The 14,375-nt window shown below is 39.7% G+C and overlaps 1 protein-coding gene across 1 annotated transcript in view; it reads right to left on the reverse strand.

Annotated features, from left to right (window-relative positions):
* The window catches only part of LOC124644572 (bromodomain-containing protein 8-like), a 28,457-nt gene extending 23,898 nt beyond the window's left edge, over positions 1 to 4,559 (reverse strand). The window contains exons 1-3 of the mRNA XM_047184038.1: positions 4,234 to 4,559; positions 2,943 to 3,123; positions 2,212 to 2,419 (exon numbers count right to left, since the gene is read on the reverse strand). Of these exons, the coding sequence (XP_047039994.1) occupies positions 2,212 to 2,419; positions 2,943 to 3,123; positions 4,234 to 4,418 (574 nt within the window). The 5' untranslated portion in view covers positions 4,419 to 4,559. The remainder of the gene's footprint in view (positions 1 to 2,211; positions 2,420 to 2,942; positions 3,124 to 4,233) is intronic.
* Between the last annotated feature and the right edge of the window lie 9,816 nt (positions 4,560 to 14,375).

The following is a 14,375-nucleotide window of genomic DNA, read 5'->3' on the forward strand; positions in this document are numbered from 1 at the left end:
TGTCCCTTTGTACATACGCTGCAATCTTCAAAATTACGCAACCGATTTTCATGCGGTTTTTTTTATTAGATAGTGATTAAACAGGAATAATATGTATAATAACATATATTTAATAGTGGGGAAATACTGTTATCCCGTTCGAAGCCGAAGCGGGTCGCTGGTTACTTCTATAAGAATGTTGTGTGTTGCTGGGGAGTTCGTTCCACCACTTCTTCCCAGCAATAACACATAGGAAGTGGTGAAGGGCGGGCGTTTACGGGGCTGTCTTTTGTAAATTTGACCTTCAAAAATTGCTGATTTCAGCCTACTTTGTAACTACCTTTTTTTGTAATCTTGACAGCAAACCCTTTCATTTCATACCCATATCGTGAGGTTGGATTTTAAACAGCTAGTTCGCCATCCTGGGGATGCCGCCATATTGGATTTATATTGACGTTTCTTAGCTAGTCATGTATTGTCATCAGAACTGTGAGCGTGTGCAAAATTTCATCTTAATCGAAGATCTATTTAGATTAAGATTTTTTTACATACATAGTTACAAGTGAAGCTAATACAAGGCGTTGATTTGCATTTGTGCCATACTTCAGGAGGAGGACATAAAATACGTAAATAATCGATTGGAGTTACAGTAGACGGGAAATAGCTAATATGCACTGCTTTTTTTGTCATTGTAATGTCGTAGCATTTCAGAAGTAATCCAATTTTATGAATAATCGTTGCGTATGCTTTGTGTTTGCGTTTGTGTGAGGGCGCAACACGGTTTTAAGGCCAGTAACACACGCGCCAAGTTTAAATACGGCTAGATGACATTGACTGAATTCCGAAAAAAAAATAAAAAACAAAAATTATGTACCAATTTTTTTGATGATTTGGGTCGAGAATCATTAGAATAATTACGTCCTTGAATATGGCACGGATGCAAATCAACAGCTTGTATAAGCGTGTTAAAATACCCACATACCAGTAGTAGTGGGCTGTGGACTCAAGTTATTCCCTATGGGTTTCTACGTCCTGTCAGCTCGCGCTCTCCTCTCGTCTCTCTCTTTCAGCCAGGCTGCCCTCCGAGCTGTCTCTCTCTCTCTCGCTCTGTTCCTGCCATCGCATACTCACGTACTTACAGGGGCCCGATTCTCCTAATTTTACTTAAGCAACATACGATTCACATTCGACTGCGATCCAATCCCGACTCGATTACGATTGAAGCGTATGTGGCATTCCACTATTTTTTCTTTGAAATAAACGTTTTTATCCTTTTCTGTCATTCATAATGAATCGTTCTGTCTGCAAATGATTTACGATTGCAATATGATTGTAGAGCAAACTACCGTATATACCAAAATCACCAAAATAGCAGACCAATCGCACACCAATCAAATGTCAATCGAATACGATTGGTCTTTTATTAGTAGGAGAATGCCCGATATGGTTAAAACTGCTATTGCGATCATATTGCGATTCGTTTTCTATTCGATTTTGACATTATTAACTTAGGAGAATCGGGGCCCAGGTCGCACTGAGAGCCTCCTGCTTTTGAAGTCGACTAAGTGACACTCACCATTAACCTCCTTATTTGAAGTCGGTTAAACCTTCCTTTTATGAGGTCGGCTAAATCTCTTTTTTTTAAGTCGGTTAAAAATGCGAGAACCTCCTTCTTCTGAAGTCGGTTTTAAATGCAATAATTACCTTTTTTTGAAGTCGGTTACAGTGCGACAACCTCTTCTTCTGAAGTCGGTAAAAAATGCGATAACCACCTTGTTTTAAGTTGGTTAAAAAGCTAGAATCACCTTTTCTAAAGTCACTAAGCTATCTTATTTTGAAGTCGGTTAAAAACACACTCACCTCACCTTTTTCTGAAGTCGGTTAAAAATGCAAAAACCTACTTTTTCTGAAGTCGGTTCAAAATGCAAGAAGCTCTGTTTTTCAAGTCGTTTAAGAATGCGACAACCTCTTCTTCTGAAGTCGGTTAAAAATGCGAGAATAACAATTTTTGAAGTCGGTTAAAAACGACTTTTTATGAAGTCGGCTAAATCTCTTTATTTTGAAGTCGGTAAAAAATGCAACCACCATATCTGAAGTCGGTTAATGACACTTAAAGGCAACTGAGTTGAGGAGATAGGCAGTCACTCCTTGTGGCACACTGGTAATCAGCTGCTGTTGGACTGGAAGCCTACAACATAGTTGCGAAATGGCTAGGCGGATGATCTCACTCACCAGCAGTAGTTGGCTGCGGGCTGAGGTTGTTCCCCATGGGTTTCCACGTCCTGTCAGCTCGCGCTCTCCTCTCATCTCTCTCTTTCAGCCAGGCTGCCCTCCGAGCTGCCTCTCTCTCTCTCGCTCTGTTGCGAGCTTCGATTGCTGTCCAGACCTCTCGGAGACGGTCTTCAGAAGTTGAGGGGTTGCGAACTTCTGTGATTTCATTCTGGAAGCCAGAAATAATTTTTGAGAAGGGTTAAAATGTAGTTAATTGATGATGTCCTCCTACCTGGTGGCAGTCATGGCGACTGTTCTCATATAAGGAGATCAGCCAGCTGCGCAGGACATATTATAGTGCAGGCACATTTGCTTGGACACAGGTGCATTTTCTATTCCTTCACTCTCATAGCGCGATTGGACGACTATCCGACACCACCGGAGAGCGATCATAAGCAGTCAGCAGATATGGCGAAGTTTAAGTAGCAGGTAGGATACTACTCCCAATGGAGGAGGGTCTGTCCTTTATTTAGTCGGAATCGGTCAAAAATTTCACCATCATCATCATCTCAGCCATAGGACGTCCACTGCTGAACATAGGCTCCCCCTTTGATCTCCACAGATGCCTGTTGGAGGCGACCTGCATCCAGCGTCGACGGCGACCTTTATAAGGTCGTCTGTCCACCTTGTTGGTGGTCGTCCTATGCTGTGCTTGCTAGTCCCTCTGTAAAAAATTACAGTGATTTACATACCTTTAACTGTTCATACTGCTGGTTCATCTCAACTAGCGTCTTCTGTATCTCATTTATCCGCTCCTGGGTTAATCTTTTCAGTATACTCTCCTGTGCAGTCTCCACAGCACCTTCGGAGCTTCGCTTCTTGCGTTTTGGAGTCTCCACGTGTTCGAGTAGGGCTCCATATTGGGCGGCACAGCTGGGGATGTAGATTTTGAAATTTATTCTTAGTATTTCAAAAAAACCGGCCAAATGCGAGTCGGACTCGTGCACATAGGGTTTCGTACCATTCAAACTAATATTCTTTATATATTTTTGGTATTCAAGTAAATGAGTAAAAAAGAAAAAAAAACATGTTTATTGTATGGGAGCCTCCCAAAATATTCATTTAATTCTTGTTTTTAGTATTTTTTGTTTTAGCGGCAACAATAATACATCATCTTTGAAAATTTTAGCTCTCTAACTATCGGTTCATGAGATACAGCCTGGTTACAGACGGACGGACGGACGGACAGAGGAGCGAAAACAATAGGGTCCCGTTTTACCCTTTGGGTACGGAACCCTAAAAATGATGAGTTATGAGAAGTAATTGCAGATTGGTTGATCATAGTGTTAAGCAACAATTTCGTATGGTCTATCAGTGGATGGGTAAGCACTAATCATCGACTTCCTGTATATTTCGGAAGGCAAATTTAATTGGTGAGTCTCGGCTATCTTGAAGGTCTTTGCCAGTCAGACTGTATAGACAGAAGCATGGGGTATTGGGTTGCTTGCGTAGCTGAGCTGAAGTCAGATAGGCAGGCTCTCTATTGGGTAGAATGAAACTCTGGTGCATCCAGTTAGACTAGAAATGAGCTTTAACATAGTCGGATAAAGGCTAGACTGGGTGGATTTTATTTATTTAACAAAACTTGCCATGTATGGGTACAACTCGCACATAGGAGAGAACGAAAACGTAATTATCTAAGTGTGGAGGTGGTAAACAATACGAAACTTACAAATAATGGCTTATATTAGTGTTTACTGTACAGCTTTTAACATTAAACTTAAGCAACAGGGACAATTACAAACTGCAATATAGTTTTTCAGCGCTAAACGCTACACATAACCAAAAACTGAAGTATTTAATTGTTTTAGTACCAAAAATTACTAAAATCTCACACAAACATCAAGTTTAAGACCTCACAAATACCATTTATACCTAAAAACACTTAATTTCTAGACAAAATCATTAAAATTTGCATTAAACAAAAAAAAATAACATAGTTTGGAATCACCATAACAGAAAAAAGTTCATAAAACAACAGACCTTTTTTGTGAATACCAGTCCGGTGGCCTATTTGGTTCTCCAATAGTTTTTAATGCGCGGGAAACCGACATCCAGTTCTGGTCTCCACTTCTTACGACTGCAGAAGCCAAGCATAGCTGCTCTCTCACATTCCATGTATCTAACGGCACTCTTTTCAGCTGTAAACGCTCTTGAATTGAACTCATTTGTCACTAAAACGATAGATAAAAGTCTAAAGTTTATTTCAATGCCGGTTTTTTGTTTAAAATTTGTAATATTTAATGTATTTTTGATCGAATTATCACAGGAGGCGATTTTTTTGTTGTGTACACAATTTGACACTGACAACAACGCGGTCACAGATTGTTAAGTTTGTAATTTTGTTCGGCAGATTAAAAATTGAACAGATTAAATAGAAACTGCTTAGTTACGCAATAAATACGAATTTTACTATGTAACTCTGGATAAATAATACCCAGTAAAGAACATTTAATACAATAAAATAATCGTTCGTCGATGGCGGTCCAAGCAAAGAGAGAAACAGTTACAAAAGAAGGTTCATAGCATCATAGGACGAAAAATGGGTCGAGCATTTCGTAAATGTATGATCAACGCACTAACGCGTCATCGCATCAGTTAGGTGTGATTGATTGAATGTTTTATCGTATTATTGTTTCTGATAATTCAGTCAGTTATGAACCTTCCCCAAAATCCCTCAGGCAGACTCGCAGGAATCTACAAGTCTAATTGCTTATTTATCATACAAATATAAATAGTTAACGAACACAAATGCATCAACGTGTGACGAGGGCGTTGTACACACGCTTACTGAAATAGAACGATAAGTCAAGGTTAGATTTTACGGTTCTGCTAACGAGGTTTATATTTGCATCTACATATTTCGTAATAAGTAATTAGCTCATTCATACTACGCTTTCACGGTTAAGCGGCTCCGAATAAATTCACATGTTCATATAATTTGGCATACATATTTATTTCTTGGCATGTCAGATTTTTTATCCACGTGCGTGAGCCAGCTAATTATGTGATAATAAAAAATACACAACAAACAATAATTATTTTATTCGGTCTAAAACTAAGCATTAGTAGCAATTAATTTTACGTGATGACGAATGAGTAACAATTTTCCCAATACTTAACACTATTTTCTCAATAGGTATACCTACTTAACGATGGGAAAACGCGCAAACCTACAAACGAATAAAATTACTGGTTAGACCAATAAACTGTAACTTCGCATTGACGGTCAATGATCTTTCACGAAACGCCTAAAAAAATTTTCACGAATGGTTACAAAGGTCATTAAACTTTTATTGAACTGTTGATAGTCATTACGGGTTGTCAGACTTACTGGCTTCTGACTACCAGTAACGACTACCAAAGCAGTTCAAATGACAGGGACCTACAGTTTATCGTGCCCTTTGAAACACGACCATTGGTGTCTAAGATATACTTACTAAAAAAATACACACAAACTTAGGATAGCTGCATTGGTTGACATGAAATCGAACCCACACTCATACTGGGCCCCGATTCTCCTAAGTTAATAATGTCAAAATCGAATAGAAATCGAATCGCAATATGATCGTAATAGCAGTTTTAACCATATCGGGCATTCTGCTACTAATAAAAGACCAATCGTATTTGATTGACATTTGATTGGTGTGCGATTGGTCTGCTATTTTGATGATTTTGGTCTATACGGTAGTTTGCTGTACAATCATTTTGCAATCGTAAATCATTTGCAGACAAAATGATTCATTATTGAATGACAGAAAAGGATAAAAAGGCTTATTTCAAAGAAAAAATAGCGGAATGCCACATACGCTTCAATCGTAATCGAGTCGGGATTGGATCTCAGTCGAATCGAGTCGAACGTCAATCGAAGGTCGCTTAAGTAAAATTAGGAGAATCGGGCCCCTGGAGAGGTTGGTTCTTTACCTACTAGGCCACTTATGTATAGTAAGTATTCCTTAAACCATGAATTTATTTGATCTGCCTATACCTACTTTTGTTAACAGCCGTGATGATTACTAATTAAACAAGGCAGGGGCCCGACCCGATTCTCCTAAGTCAATAATGTCAAAATTGAATAGAAAAAATCAAATCGTAATAAGATCACAATAGCAGTTATAACCAGATCGAGCATTCTGCTACTATATAATATAAGACCAATCGTATTCCAACGACATTCGATTGGATTGCGATTGGTCTGCTATTTTGGTGACTTTGGTCTATACGGTAGTTTGCTGTACAATCATTTTGCAATCGTAAATCATATGCAGACAAAATGATTCATTATTGAATGACAGAAAAGGATAAAAACGTTTATTTCAAAGAAAAAATAGCGGAATGCCACATACGTTTCAATCGTAATCGAGTCGGGATTGGATCGCAGTCGAACGTGAATCGTATATTGCTTAAGTAAAATTAGGAGAATCGGACCCCAGGATGTTGAGAAATCTAGTCGGCTGTTTGTTTTGTTGCAACGCTTAACAAACGTAGAGTAATAAAGTAGGTATTCTGGTACTAGCTATACTTCCTACTGATTGATTATCTGTACATTCATAGGTACATTAATCAATAAACCGCTGCTTAAAATAATAATTCAAATGATTAAGTTTTTTTATTTTAAACTGCTTTTTTAAATAAAAAGTCCTATCAAGAATGTTTCGGGGTCCTTTCAAATAGGGTACCTACCTACATAAATATGGAGAGGTCTCCATTTATGGATTTGTATGCATAATTGCAGTGGGTACTATGGAGTATAAGAAAAGTTGAGCGGAGAGGCCTCAGGCAGGTTGGTCAGACATCTTCTTCTAGGTCAAATACGTAAGGTAGCAAAAAGGGCGTGAGCAAGATTGGTTGTCAGACTTTCTGGCTTCTGACTATTATGACAGCCGGGACCTACAGTTTAACGTGCCATCCGAAACACAGTTATTGTTATCCAGACATACTTAGAAAGTACTCTCCAATCTATAAGGGCACACTGCAAACTAAACAGTGGGCCGACAGTTGACACGGCTGTTGCCAAAAAAGTTGTCAGTCAGTCGGTCTGCTTTTTATTTTTTGTTTAGTTTTTGTTTTTTTTTTATATACCGGCTAAATGCCTAAATGTTGTAATGTGCGTACTACCATTCGTCTTCGGCCGACTAAATCTTTGTAATGTGCGCGCTCTCTTAAGAAGCTACTCAAATAGAGTTCCTATATATATAGTAATCTTTACGTTTCTAACTAAATATGGCAATAAACTACTTCATAAAGAGATGTATGATTAAGTGCAGTATGCATATTTAATTAGCAACAACAACATAAAACAAAGCTTCATTATATTAATTATGAATCAGAGTTCAGAGCACAGCTGTGTTGCTATCAGCTGTTTGTAATTCTAGTTTATGTAGATAGTAAATAAACGCTGTTTTTTTTTTGTTTCCTTAGACACCATTGACTGTGTTTCGGATGGCACGTTAAACTGTAGGTCCCGGCTGTCATTGAACATCTTCGGCAGTCGTTACGGGTAGTCAGAAGCCAGTAAGTCTGACACCAGTCTAGGGGCATTGGGTTGCCCGGGGCCCGATTCTCCTAAGTTTATAATGTCAAAATCGAATAGAAATCGAATCGCAATATGATCGCAATAGCAGTTTTAAACATATCGGGCATTCTGCTACTAATATAAGACCAATCGTATTCCAACGACATTCGATTGGTTTTCGATTGGTCTGCTATTTTGATGATTTTGGTCTATACGGTAGTTCGTTCTACAATCATATTGCAATCATAAATCATTTGCAGACAAAATGATTCATTATTGAATGACAGAAAAGGATACAAACGTTTATTTCAAAGAAAAAATAGCGGAATGCCACATACGCTTCAATCGTAATCGAGTCGGGATTGGATCTCAGTCGAATCGAGTCGAACGTGAATCGTATGTCGCTTAAGTAAAATTAGGAGAATCGGGCCCCGGGTAACTGGGTTGAGGGGGTCAGATAGGGCAGCCGCTCCTTGTAAAGCACTGGTACTCAGCTGAATTCGGTTAGACGGGAAGCCGACCCCAACATGATTGGGAAAAAGGCTCCGAGGATGACATAAGGGGAAACACGGGAAACACGGCATTTGTCGTTGCCGGAACCAATCTTTTTATTCCGAATCACGCTATTTTGATAAAAAGTAGGTATGTTTATGAAACAAACATGTAAGTAGGCACCTTAGAGCAACAAGATAATAATTTTTATTTAATTTACAGCTGTCAGGTTATCAATAAAAACTGTTCAAGTGCGAGTTGGACTCGTGCATAGTTCCATGTGTAATTTATCATTATATTTAAAAACTACCAGTTTTCCAGCGCGTGCAATTTCACCGGCTTCCCGTAGGAACTACTGCTCATACCCATTATGTTAGTATAGACTATAGATTACGTTTATTTTATGGGTGCACCCCAAAATTATATAGCTACACATATGTATTAATTTTATTTTAGTTTTCAGTAGTTATTGTTATATCGGCAACAACATCAATTCATCATCCTCCGAGCCTTTTCCCAAACTATGTTGGGGTCGGCTTCCAGTCTAACCGGATTCAGCTGAGTACCAGTGCTTTACAAGAAGCGACTACCTATCTGACCTCCTCAAACCAGTTACCTGGGCAACCCGATACCCCTTGATTAGACTGGTGTCAGACTTACTGGCTTCTGACTACCCGTAACGACTGCCAAGGATGTTGAATGACAGCCGGGACCTACAGTTTAACGTGCCATCCGAAACACAGTCATTGGTGTCTAAGATATACTTAGAAAGTACATACAAAATTAGAAACGTTGCATTGGTACTTGCCTGACCTGGAATCGAACCCGGGCCCTCATACTCGAAAGGTTTGTTCTTTGCCCACTAGGCCACCACTTCTTCTTCTCTTTTCTTGGCAACAATATCAATTATTTGTGAAAATTTTAACTGATCATGGGTCATGAAATACAGTTACATGATCAACGAAGTCTTTTTGACTACGGAACTCTAAAAGAAAAATCGCGCGATGTGTGTTCTTATCTAATAACACTTGTGTTTACTATCTTTCAAGTAAATGTAGATAAAAATATGTTTGTTTGTTTGTGGATAGAAAAAAAAAAAGAATTAGGTTTTTAGGACTTTTCAGATGTTCTAAGCCAACCGGTTCTATCTAGGACTAATATTAGGTACTAGCTTCTGCCCGCGACTTCGTACGCGGATCCTGTCCCTTATGCCAGCGACTACGGGGTCAGCAAAATCAAAGATCTGAATAGTCTGATATTGAATTTTAAGGGCCCGTTGACTTGAAAACAACGGAATACGGATAAACATTAGAAACGTTCCATATATTTAATTAAATTGGACTAAACAAAACGCTGAGAACTGAACCGCAATAGGCGTGATCATAGGGATAAAAGTAGTGATTCTAATAAGTCTGCATTTAAGTTATGTGGCAAAAATGTTACACGTATTATTACGTAAAAAAACATTAAATAGATGACAAAGTCGTGGTGACTTAGTGGAAGTCGTGGTGGTTTAGTGGGTAGAGAACCAATCTCTCAAGTATGAGCGTGCGTCTTTGATTCCAGGTCTGGCAAGTGCCTGCCAATGCAACTTTTCTAAGTTCGTATGTACTTTCTACGTATATTTTGGATACCAATAACCGTTATTTGGAGGGGATGTTAAACTGTAGGTTCCGGCTGTCATTGAACATTCTTGGCAGTCGTTATGGGTAGTCAGAAGCCAGTAAGTCTTACCAAGGTATGTTGGGTTGAGCGGGTAACCAGGTTGTGGAGGTCAGATAGGCAGTCGCTCCTTGTAAAACACTGGTACTCAGTTGCATCGTGACTGGAAGTCGACCATAACATAATTGGGACAAAGGCTCTTGAGATAATAACGACAATAATAATGAGATATAGGCACCGCAGGACATCTGAGGCTGATGACGGGGAGTAGCAACCCCGCGGGGCTATACTATATGCTGAGTTCTCCAGGGAGAGTATCCCCCATCTCCGGCCGGTCGGAGTGAACCATGACGGGGGTAGGTCTCACGCCTCTGGCTTGGCTTGGCCGTCCAGAGTGGAGTCGCTAGAGCACGATTAGTAGCCCTGCTCGGAGGGTAGGTGCCTCATGGTAAGCACAGGGAGCGCGTAATCTGTGTTTAAAGTCCGCCGAGGTATCCTCACGCTTCAGGTTCCCGGGGGCCCAGTAAGTGAGGTGGCGAGTCTCCACCTGCCATTTTTACATGTACCATTGACATCCACTAACATCCCATCACAAATAGCCCAAGTAGTTTCCCTCAATAGTTAGCAATAGTTTAGCACAGAACCGGGGATTGTCTTTTTTTTAACGACGTCCACCGGTGAATGTCCTTGGGTTCATTTCTATAGTGTATAAAGGGATAATCGACGGTATTGTGTCACCATTTCATTAAAGTTGTCTCAAAAGGGCTTCAGCGTGTTGGCTTCGGCCCCACGTTTGCCTCCCAAAAATTCGGAACTCTGTAGTCCCGAGGTCTGGAAGAGACATACAAAATAATAATGAGATATAACGCAACAAAGTCGGAGAGTGAGGGCTCGTGACGCCACGTCTAAGTATGTAAAATTTGTACTAAGCAGTGACTTAACGAAGCGTTGTTGTATCTTCGTTATTATTTGTTTGTGAGAGAGAGAGAAAAGAAAAATACGTGTCCATTATTTTAGGATAGGATTCACCATACCTATTTCATAACATTCATTTCTATACATTTCAAGTGTAGTATTGCTCTTGAAGTTTCATATCAGGTGTTCCAGATCTTCGATGTTTATACATCAATAGAGAGTGCTTATCAGATTGAACCACTTTTGCTAAAACGTCATATCTTCATATGCTATAGTCTAGCTGGACTCCTGGAGTTCCACATCAGGTGTTTTACACCTTCAATTTGTATAAGTCAACAGAGAGTGCTTATCAGATTGAACAACTTTTGCTAAAACGTCATACCTCTATATGCTATAGTCTAGCTGGGCACCTGGAGTTCCACATCAGGTGTTTTAGATCTTCAATTTGTGTAAGTCAATAGAAAGTGCTTATCAAATTGAACAACTTTTGCTAAAACGCCATACCTGTATATGGTACAGAGAAGCTGGGCTCTTGGGGTTCCACATCAGGTGTTCCAGATCTTCAAATTTATTATCTCAACTAAAAATGCTCATCACATGAAACAATTTTTGCCATGGCACCATTTTTATATCTCTTATAGTTTTGTTGGTCTGTTGGAGTTCTGCATCAGGTCTTCAAGTTTCGAAGATATATTATAGCCTATATGTTGACCAGGCTTAATACTGATACAACAAAGAAAAAATCATTGAAATCCGTTCAGTAGTTCCGAAGATTAGCGTGTACAAACAAACAGACATACAGACATACAGACATACAGACATACAGACAAACAGACAGAATTTTTTTTTTGGATTTGTGCTCCATTACTGTTTCTAAACCCCACCCAATTATTATTTTTTAAATATATTCAATGTACAGACACAGTTTTTTTACAGATTTATTATATGTATAGATATAGACTAGCTTCTGCCCGCGACTTCGTACGCGGATCCTGTCCCTTATGCCAGCGACTACGGGGTCAGCAAAATCAAAGATCTGAATAGTCTGATATTGAATTTTAAGGGCCCGTTGACTTGAAAACAACGGAATACGCATAACCATTAGAAACGTTCCATATATTTAATTTTTGTACTTTAACGGCAAAAGCACAGCAGACTAAACAAAACGCTGAGAACTGAACTGCAATAGATGTGACCATAGGGATAAAAGTAGTGATTCTAATTAGTCCGCAATTAAGTTGTGTGTGGCAAAAATATTACACGTATTATTACGCAAAAAAACATTAAATAGATGACAAAGTCGTGGTGACTTAGTTGAAGTCGTGGTGGTTTAGTGGGTAGAGAACCAATCTCTCAAGTATGAGCGTGCGTCTTTGATTCCAGGTCTGGCAAGTGCCTGCCAATGCAACTTTTCTAAGTTCGTATGTACTTTCTATGTATATTTTGGATACCAATGACCGTTATTTGGAGGGGATGTAAAAACTGTAGGTTCCGGCTGTCATTGAACATTCTTGGCAGTTGTTATGGGTAGTCAGAAGCCAGTAAGTCTTACCAAGGGGTGTTGGGTTGAGCGGGTAACCGGGTTGTGGAGGTCAGATAGGCAGTCGCTCCTTGTAAAACACTGGTACTCAGTTGCATCGTGACTGGAAGTCGACCCTAACATAATTGGGACAAAGGCTCTTGAGATAATAATGACAATAATAATGAGATATAGGCACCGCAGGACATCTGAGGCTGATGACGGGGAGTAGCGACCCCGCGGAGCTATATATACTGTTCTCCAGGGAGAGTATACTGTCCCCCACCTCCGGCCGGTCGGAGTGAACCATGACGGGGGTAGGTCTCACGCCTCTGGCTTGGCTTGGCCGTCCAGAGTGGAGTCGCTAGAGCAGCATTAGTAGCCCTGCTCGGAGGGTAGGTGCCTCATGGTAAACACAGGGAGCGCGTAATCTGCGTTTAAAGTCCGCCGAGGTATCCTCACCCTTCAGCCGCTCATGTCCCTGTTGCCCTCTTGTTGCTATTCAGTGACTGGTTCCCGGGGGGCCAGTAAGTGAGGTGGCGAGTCTCCACCTGCCATTTTTACATGTACCTAATACATTGTCATCCACTAACATCCCATCACAATAGCCCAAGTAGTTTTCCTCCATAGTTAGCAATAGTTTAGCACAGAACCGGGGATTATCTTTTTTTTAACGACGTCCACCGGGGATTGTCCTTGGGTTCATTTTTATAGTGTATAAAGGGATAATCGTCGGTTTTGTGTCACCATTTCATTAAAGTTGTCTCAAAAGGGTGTGAAAATTCGGAACTACGTAGTCCCGAGGTCTGGAAGAGACATACAAAATAATAATGAGATATAACGCAACAAAATCGGAGAGTGGGGGCTCGTGACGCCACGTCTAGGTATGTAAAATTTGTACTAAGCAGTGACTTAAAACGAAATTCAAGCGTTGTTGTATCTTCGTTATTATTTGTTTGTGAGAGAGAGAAAAGAAAAATACGTGTCCATTATTTTAGGGTTATCTAAAAGACGGACTAATTACTTTTTTTTGATTCACCATACCTATTTCATAACATTCATTTCTATACATTTCAAGTGTAGTATTGCTCTTGAAGTTCCACATCAGGTGTTCCAGATCTTCGATGTTTATAAGTCAATAGAAAGTGCTTATCAGATTGAACAACTTTTGCTAAAACGTCATACCTCTATATGCTATAGTCTAGCTGGGCCCCTGGAGTTCCACATCAGGTGTTTTAGATCTTCAATTTGTATAAGTCAATAGAAAGTGCTTATCAAATTGAACAACTTTTGCTAAAACGTCATACCTGTATATGGTACAGAGAAGCTGGGCTCTTGGGGTTCCACATCAGGTGTTCCAGATCTTAAAATTTATTATCTCAGCTGAAAATGCTCATCACATGAGACAATTTTTGCCATGGCACCATTTTTGTATCTCTTATAGTTTTGTTGGTCTGTTGGAGTTCTGCATCAGGTCTTCAAGTTTCGAAGATAAATTATAGCCTATATGTTGACCAGGCTTAATACTGATACAACAAAGAAAAAATCATTGAAATCCGTTCAGTAGTTCGGAAGATTAGCGTGTACAAACAAACAGACATACAGACAAACAGACAGAATTTTTTTTTTGGATTTGTGCTCCATTACTGTTTCTAAACCCCACCCAATTATTATTTTTTTAATATATTCAATGTACAGACACAGTTTTTTTACAGATTTATTATATGTATAGATATAGATATAGCTGAAGAGTCTGTTTGGTAGAACGTGCTTTCTGGATCAATTGGACCAATTTAAACATGTCTAAAAGTATTAGATTAGATGACTCATGTATCGAGGAAGGGTACAGACTACTTTTATACGGATGCGGAGAATTTAATTCCGGCTGAATGTGGGTAAAACCTCTCACGGAAGCTAGCAGGAGTTTGTTTGTCACACTCTCTGCTGCCGTACCTACCCACAGCGGACATTGGGGACACGGGATGATCTCATGGTCTGCAAAAAAAGTCGCAGGCATATCCA

Source organism: Helicoverpa zea, chromosome 30 (genome assembly GCF_022581195.2).
Source record: "Helicoverpa zea isolate HzStark_Cry1AcR chromosome 30, ilHelZeax1.1, whole genome shotgun sequence".
Taxonomy (NCBI): Eukaryota; Metazoa; Arthropoda; class Insecta; order Lepidoptera; family Noctuidae; genus Helicoverpa; species Helicoverpa zea.